Raw genomic sequence first — 9,135 nt, forward strand, 5'->3', positions numbered from 1 at the left:
ATTTTAGTATGATTTCGTGGATTTGAAAGTATTTATGTTTGATTTGAATTTGTATTTTAATTTCGATTTATGTTTAATTTGGATTTTATATGGTGTTTATATATATTTTTTATGATTGTTCAAAAAGTTGATTCGGTTATTTTATAAATAAAAACAATGAATTCATCAAAAAATAACACATAAGGGTAAAGTGATTGTTTTATCATGGGTGCTGATCCGTACACAATAATTTTTAGCCATACACAACAATTTGTGTTTTATATTTTTGTATTGTACAACTCCATAAATCACAAATTATTGTGTATGACCAAAAAGTGTTTTGTACGGATCACTACTTTTTATAATCCAACATTAAAATTCAGATGTTCCAACCGAACAACATTTATAACTTCATATCTTATTCTTAAAAATTCAAATCTTAGTAATTCAGGTCCTACCATGAGTCTATATAAAATGTTAACGATATGAATGTCAATTCATGAAATATTACTGTACAATGCTCAATCATTTTTTTCTTAAATATGAAATACCCAAAAATACTAATTTTTAATAAGAAAACCATTTAATTTTTAGTCACTTTGTTCGCTCTTTTCCATCTCTTTTAGAGCCAATTCTATCTCCTCTTTCTTCTTTTTCTCCTTAGCCTCAGCCTCCTCATCCTCCTTCCTCTTTACATCAAAAAACTCAATGAGACCACTGAAAACGACATCTGGATCATCATCCTTAAGCAGTTGCTCTGCTATTTCAGCAGGAGTAACTTTAATCTCGCACATCAAATCCTCAATTTGTTTAAAAAGAGTATGATAAGTGATTCCAAGATAGTTAGAAACTAACTGACGAAATCCACATGGCGTACAATATGACATGTGTATGTGAACGTCCATACGACCAGGACGAACAAGAGCAGGGTCGAGTTTCTCCTTCCGGTTTGTAGTGAATATGATGATTCGTTCATCTCCACAACTTGACCATAACCCATCAATAAAATTAAGAAAACCCGATAAAGTTACCTGCTGAAAACAGTTGACATATGATTATATGAAGCAAAATAAGTAAAAATCTAAATCGAAAGGAAAAGAGCTACGTGGTTTTGGAATTACGAACCTTTTTCTCTTCTGGGTACATCTTTCCGTTTTTCCGGGATGCAGCTTTTGCCGCCTCTCCGGCCTCCCGATCGTGCAACTCCACAGAGCAATCGATGTCCTCCACCACCAGTATTGACCGGTTAGCAGTCGCCACCAACAACGTCCGCAGCTCGGAATTTGACTTAACTTCAGTCAACTCCAAGTCATATATGTCAAAATTCAGGTAATTCGCCATGGCTGCGATCAAGCTTGATTTTCCGGTACCCGGTGGACCATACAACAGGTAACCTCTCTTCCATGCCTTTCCTACTTTCCGATAATAATCTCTCCTCTCTACAAATCTATCCAAATCCTTCATCACTTTCTCCTTTATATCAGAATCCATTGCCAGCGTCGTAAAGTTAGCCGGATGATCAAGATTCACCGATGTCCACTTCGTGGGTCTCGAATACGACGAGCTTTGGGTGACTGTGAATAGCTTCAAGGTTTTCTGTTCCTGTTTCTGTATCTCCGCTTCCTTAAGTACAAAAGGAAAGTACTCGTTCATCACCAGATCTTTGTGTTCCCGATGAAAAGTGAGTTCCAACGATCGTTGATCGGTTCGATAAGAATAATTCGAGTCATCGTGACTGCGATATTGTCTTGTCGGAGTCTTCTTGGAAACCGAAGACCAGTAGAGTTTGACTCCGTTGTAAACATCGGTGAACTCCTCGTTGACTTCCATGGTAAGTGCGATGTTGTTCTGGTTAGGAGTTTTGGTGACTTTCATACGGTGGATTTCGGTAGACATTCTGGCAGCGACGTAGTGTTCCATGGCGTTGTAGATTTCGTTGTCTTGAAACCCATCGGATTCATAGATGACCAAAGTCAAGTGTGTGGAGAATTTGTTGATGAAATTGCGTAAACCGAGATAAAGGTAATTTTGGAATTCAGGTGGCAAGTAATCGCGGGCCACGCTGCGTACCACCATAGCTGCGGCGGCGACTGAGCCGATGGTGGAGACGATGGTTTTCACTGTGGGAAGTTTTGATTTACTTTTAGTGGACATTTTAGAAATTAAAGGGTTTTGGTTGAGGGAGGTTCAAGTGGTGAAGGTTTGCCTATGGTTTTAGTCTTTTAGATGGTAAAAGGGATTTTTATAGTGGCGGGCTTGGGTTTCTTGACGTTGCTTACTGACGTAATAAAGACTTAAATGATCTGGGAATTATCAAATTTTCTACTACACGAGTCATAGATATAATATTTTTATTTCTTATTTTCACTGTAATTTTCATTAAAATATAAGGGGTTTTTTTATGCATCTCTCCAAAAAAAAAATTTCTATATTTTTTCTATATTTTTTTTGTTCTTTATGCTGTTTTTTTATGCTGTTTTTTTTATATTTTTCTGATTTTAATAATTTTAATAAATACATAATATTATTATTTTCGTTTAAACTATCTTTCTGTTTTTTTATTTATTTTTGTTATTTTTTTATTTTTATTATTTTTAATAAATACATATTATTATTATTATTAACATTAAAAATATTTTTTTTCATTTGATTTATTTTTGTGCTATTTTTATTTTCATTTAGGCTGTGTTTGACGCACCACAGCTAGCTGATAAGCTAGCTTATTTTTCGAGCTTTTTTATGTTATCGTGTTTGGTAAACGAAACAATAGCTTAGAGCATCTCCAATGGTTGAGCTATGATATAGCTTAAAATTAATGTCACCTCATTATTCTATTAACTTTAACCTCTAAATAAATAGTATCTCCAATGGTTAACCTCTTCCACTAGTTTTTTCTTTAAATTTAACTAATCTATACTTATTTATTTAAAATGTTCTATAAAACCCCCTCCATTTAGTTAGTCATTTTTAAACACACATTGTATTAAACGAATTTTTATAATACCTCTAAAAGTTCGTAAAATGTCACAAAATATTTCATAAATAAATTAAATAAAGTGACAAATCAAATTAACTACTAAATAAATAAATAAATTGAAAACTAAAATATAATAAAGGGGTAAATTAAAATATTAATAGAAGATGAGGGGGTAAAATATACAAGAGTTAAACTATATTGACCACTCAATATATATTGAGTGGTCAATAAAAATAAGCAAAAAAGTGGTGTGCTCCAATGGGAATAAGTGCTCATTTATAAAAAATCAATAGTAATAAGCTATAAAAAAAGCCCCCATTGGAGATGTTCTTATAAGCTAGCTTATAAGCCAACTTTTTCAAAAACAACTTAAACTTGTTTTCTATGAGCTTTTTTAAAATTTTCCAAATACACCCCTTAAATAATTATAGAAACACACACTCTTACATGTTCTTTTATGTAATTTTATATTTCAGCTAGTTTTAACAAATGTTATTTTTTATCAGTTAGTTTTTCAACTATCAACTAGCTTTTTATTTAACAACTAGCTTTTTAGCTTACAGCTAGCTTTTCAGCTAGTACGCCAAACATAGCCTTAAACTATCAGTGTGTTCATTTTTCCGTTCTAACTATCTATGTATTGTTTTTCTGTTCCGACTATCTGTGTGTTATTTTTCCATTTGAACTATTCATATATTATTATTTTTTTCATTCAAACTATTTTTGTGTTATTTTTTCATTAAGACTATCCTTGTGTTATTTTTTTCATTCACACTATTAAAGAGACATCTAATCAAATTAATTTTATAATAATAATAATAATAATAATAATAATAATAAACAAAAAAACAAAAAAACAAAAAAAAATATGTCTAATAAAAAAAATGGTTTTAAAGACAATAAAATGACAAAAAAAGGTTGCATTAAAGAATTCTATGAATTATGAGAGTACATACAACAACCAAAATATAATTATACCGCTTATGATCGATTTAGTTTTTTGAATATTTTAATGATGGAGTTTTCATGATGTTAATAAGATCTTTTGAAATTTTTTTTAATTATATAGACAAGGTTGATATAATTTGAATTTATTTACAAAATTACTAACTTTTAGTTTTTACGATTTAAATAAAAATGTTTGGGAGTATAGTCTTTAAGTTTTTAGTTTTAACAAAACATTCAAAATTTAAAAACTACATCACGTATGATTTAAGAAAAAACTAGTGAGTGTTTTTAATTAATTTTCAAAAATACCCTTAATAAGATTAACATAATATCTTTTAATTGTACTCATTTCAAGAAACCTGCAGTTTTTCTCGTCAAACACTCAGATACAAATAAAGTTATAGCTTTCATTTACCAATTACAAACTTTCAACGTTTTGTCAAACCGACCCATAATATGACGTGACAGAATAAATTTATGAAAATTATCTCTTTAGCATTTAATAAGACAAGAATATAATATAACATGTCATTATATTATTAAAATCTCCTTGAATTAGCTAAGCTAGATCGTTTTTGAGGTTGCTTCTAGGTTGGGTCGTGTTATATATGACCTTGGTCATGGTGTGTATGATAGTGTTGTTCACTATTTGGTTGAAATCGAATTGTCAAATCTGACTACTTGGATTAGACTATTTGATTAAGATATTCATATTTTTGGACTGAATTTAAGCTAAACTGAATTATTATTTTGGATTTCGAATTGGTTTTGGTTTAGACAAAAGGGAGTAGGTGTGGTCTCCAATGTGGTTTGCCATAGTGGTAATGGGGAGCACCGCCCCCACCCAACGGTCTCCACTGCAGGTTGGTTGCGTGGTGTAAGAAACATTCGTACTCTCTCTCTCTCTCTCTCTCTCTCTCTCTCTCTCTCTCTCTCTCTCTCTCTCTCTCTCTCTCTCTCTCTCTCTCTCTCTCTCTCTCTTTTGGTACACCACACCTAGTGTGTGGCAAATACCACACAAAAGCATGGTAAATTGACATGGAGCTCATGTGGCGTCTACATGACATAAGAGTGGTTCTTATGACCCCACTCCCTCTAGCCTTATAAAATAAGAACTAAATAGTCCAAAAAAACCGAACAACAACTTATTATTTATTTTTAGACAAAATTGCAAAAATGGTCCCTGTGTTATATCAAAACTCGCAAGTTTAGTCCAAAAAGTTTTAAACTATCACCATCGGTCCAAAACTTTGATTTTGTTGTGACTTTAGTCCAAAAGTTTTTGAAAATATTTCAAATGACGAATTTTTCATTTTAATTTTCTTTTTCTATTTGTTTATAATTTTTTTTTATTTTTCTAGTTAAAAGTTAAACAAAAGAAAAAATAAAATGTAACCCCACTTTTCTTTATTCCCCTACAAGACTAGTTCGGTCACCACCACTGTCGGCGGACACCACCACCACCACCACAAGTACGGTCAAACATTTTCTTCATATTTGAAAAAAAAACACTCATTTGTTTCAGATCTATATTCTCAAACATGAACAATCATTTTTGTGACAACCCGACATTTCAAGACAATATAATGTTCTAAAGTCAAGTATTGTAATCTATTTTCGATATAATGAAAATAACGTCAAAAATGAAGTGTTCAATAGTCTCAATTGGGTTACATAAAATGTTAGATATCGTATCAAGGTTTTCAGAAATATAAAGAACACAAAAATCCGAGTTATAACGAAGAAGTTATGACCAATCAAAGAATCGCGACAAAACCGGTAAAATACTTTTTAGCCTTAGGTATCTAAACGAAAGTCGTAGATTATGTTAAACTATAAACATGCATAAAAAGAACGTCCAAATCTGACTTCGTATGAAGAAGTTATGATTTTTTAAGTTTCGGATAAGTAGTAGACAGCTAAAAACTCGAAATAGAGATCGAGCGAATTTTAGCCGACGCAACCTTAACGAGAATCGAAGATCTTGACAATAGTTGTACAACGGTAAAAAGACAGACGAAAACGGACGTCAGATGAAGAAGTTATGAATTTTTAACGAACTTTTCCTGTCCCAGCCGTTTAAAAATATAATATTAAAATCTGAGTCAAAATTAGCCGGCGGAGTCTAAACGAAAGTTGTAGAGCATAATCTCACCTACGCGTGGATATAAAGAACGTCGAAAACGGAGTTCGTATGCGAAAGTTATGAATTCCTGAAGTTCGGGGCGCGAAACCCCAAAATTGTCAGAGACCACGACGTGAAATCAGTGTTCACGACGTGAAATGTCTTCTGACGCCTCCTGGAGTCTGCCAGACCCAACTTGCGATGACGCATGCAGTGACGATCAAGCCCACGATGTGGGAGTACTGTTCACGACGTGAATTTCAAGAAATCAACCCTATAAATAGAAATCGAAAGCAGTCGGGTTTAGCTGCTAATTCCTTCACTCTCTCACTCCTGATACCCTATCTAGCCCTCTTAAAGTACCCCGAAGCCCCGGTAACACCCCTAAAACACGACGCGAGTCTCGACGCCCTGGTGTCCCCGAGAAAAACATTCTTTCTAGTCGAAGTGAAATGTCTTCTGACGCCTCCTGGAGTCTGCCAGACCCAACTTGCGATGACGCATGCAGTGACGATCAAGCCCACGATGTGGGAGTACTGTTCACGACGTGAATTTCAAGAAATCAACCCTATAAATAGAAATCGAAAGCAGTCGGGTTTAGCTGCTAATTCCTTCACTCTCTCACTCCCGATACCCTATCTAGCCCTCTTAAAGTACCCCGAAGCCCCGGTAACACCCCTATGAGTCTCGACGCCCTGGTGTCCCCGAGAAAAACATTCTTTCCAGTCGAAGTGCTGCCCGCGTGAAGCTCGTTTCTTCACCAGAAACCCGCGATTACGTCAAGAAAGATCATTCCTAGAAACGACACGCTGCCCGATTCACCACTTATCAAGTGAGTTCATACCCCTATATTTTCACGCCTTTTCTATGTTTTAGGGGGGAAATACAAGTGAAACACAAGAAAAACTTACGTTGAAATACTTATAAGTTTAAATGTTTTACCTACATCTTATGTATAAATGTTAAATACATAAAATAACGTAATTACTAAAGTTAAAAACTACTTTTCATGCAAGGTTGGTAATACACCAAGATTTTTCATCCTAACGGAACAACCTTTTTTTAAAACTATAATAGGTATAGTTACGAGATATTCATGATATTTTTACATACTATAAACAAAAGAGGAAATACTTATATTCACAAGGAAAATGGACTTTTCATACGTAAACCTGTTGATACCAAACTTTGTGAGATATCTGAATTCATCGAACCGTTCAGTTCGCAGATTAAGTCCTGTTTTATAAGCCATAATCTCTTGTAGGGAGAGCGTGATATTTGTGTATAGATCTATATGGGACTGACAATCCCACACCTAAACTGTTAGCTACAGTTAGACCGGCAGGTCTGGGGTGACAAACGTCATATCATTCCAACGCCTGAAGAACGTTATTACATGCAGTCTGGGTCAATAGCATGGTTATAAAAACTCACATGGAGTATTAATACATCTCGGTTTACGGGGCTGTTAAACGCCTTAGTGATTATATATATTTATATAAATCTACTTATACTATTTCAAGTATGGAAAACACTTATACATTCAGTCTTTTGGGACTTCTAAAAACACCACTCTCTTATAGAAAATATTGGATTTTCTAGGAACAAACTCAGTTATTTTACACTGAAAAGGATACTATTCTTATACAAAAACGCTTATGAACTCACCAACTTAATTGTTGACACTTTTTCAAAACTATTTGTATTTCTCAGGGATTCAGTAATACAGGTAAATCATCAGCTTTTGGAGAAGGGACGCTAAGACGTCAGTCTTAAAACTTATTAAATCATCATAATGTAATTTATTTTGAGACATGTATTCTATTCAACAATGTAACTTTTAAATTATATTTATGATGGTTGTGTTTACTTTCTTTACAAATATTCAACTGTTATGATACTAATGAAGTCATCCACCCCCGAATGTTTCCGCCATTCTGGTTTGGGGGTGTGACAGATTGATATCAGAGCATTGTTTATAGTGAACTAAGTATATCGAACCACATAAGATATACAAACTATAAATGCAAAGGGACTAAAACTCTCTGACTAAACGTTTTCACACAAACTATACTTTTAAAATTAAAATGCTAGTTGTATAAAAGTATAAGTACATGCATGCACAACGATCTAGTATCATAGTCAAAACTATACAGAAGTATTAAGGCAAGTTGGACACTATGATTAGGCCTCAGAATATGTAATCAGATCGAGGATGAATATAGCCTGATCAACTGTAACGCCCGTAGATCCGGGCTAGTTAATTTAGAGATAATAGGGGTCGAAAACGACTTTTCTACAAAAGATTATTTAGAATAAATAATCTTAACCAAGTTGTAGAATATGTCTCAAGGGTTCCGTACATATAAAGAACGCCGAAATCCGAGTTATAACGAATAAGTTATGGCCCGTCGAAGTTTTTCGGCAAAACCGGCACGGCACCGGGAGACGTAAATAGTGAATTTACAATAGATGACTTTTTAGCCTTAGTTATCTAAACAAAAGTTGTATTATATGTTAAACCGAGAACATCCATAAAAAGAACGCCCAAATCTGACTGCGTATGAGGAAGTTATAAATTTTCTAAGATTTGGCATAGCAGTGCACGACCCGAAACTCGAATTTTAGTTCGAGTGGTTTTTGGCTTATGCAACCTAAATGAGAGTTGAAGATCTCATTAATAGGAACTCAATGGTAAAAAGACAGACGAAAACGGAGTCCGTATGAAGGAGTTACGAATTCTTCGTGGTCATTTAACAGTCTAATCACATCCTACTGTTAAATTTAAGATCGGTCGAGAATTAGCCGATGGAGTCTAAATTAAAGTTGTAGATCTTGTTTTCACCTACGCGTGGAAAAAAAGAACGTCGAAAACGAAGCTCGTATGCGAAAGTTACGGGGTTTAGAAGTCGGCAGGGTGCTGCTGCAAAAGGGGTGACGTGGCTGATTATGGGCCAAGGCTTTCTCCCCAAGGCAAGCCACCAGAAGGTGACATGTGGCATGGACTCGACGAGTAGGAGGACCTACTCGACGAGTAGAGCTGTTTTCCAGCCTATAAATAGAGGTGCCGGGTTCCCTCATTCTTCACACCTTTCTAAACCATTCT

The 9,135-nt window shown here is 34.4% G+C and overlaps 1 protein-coding gene across 2 annotated transcripts; it reads right to left on the minus strand.

Moving 5' to 3' along the window:
• Positions 1-365: 365 nt before the first annotated feature.
• On the minus strand, positions 366-2,213 carry LOC145160158 (AAA-ATPase At3g50940-like). 2 transcript variants are annotated; one of them, XM_079079269.1, is made up of 2 exons: positions 1,105-2,213; positions 366-1,010 (listed from the first exon to the last, which is right to left on the minus strand). In XM_079079269.1, the coding sequence occupies exons 1-2, from the start codon at positions 2,131-2,133 to the stop codon at positions 570-572; spliced, it is 1,470 nt and encodes a 489-aa protein (XP_078935395.1). In that variant the 5' UTR covers positions 2,134-2,213; the 3' UTR covers positions 366-569. The 2 variants fall into 2 exon arrangements, with proteins under 2 accessions (XP_078935395.1, XP_078935394.1); XM_079079268.1 differs by having other exon boundaries at positions 366-1,013.
• Positions 2,214-9,135: the final 6,922 nt, after the last annotated feature.

This window comes from Lactuca virosa, chromosome 2, assembly GCF_052849685.1.
Source record: "Lactuca virosa cultivar CGN04683 chromosome 2, Lactuca_virosa_CGN04683_v6, whole genome shotgun sequence".
Lineage (NCBI taxonomy): Eukaryota > Viridiplantae > Streptophyta > Magnoliopsida > Asterales > Asteraceae > Lactuca > Lactuca virosa.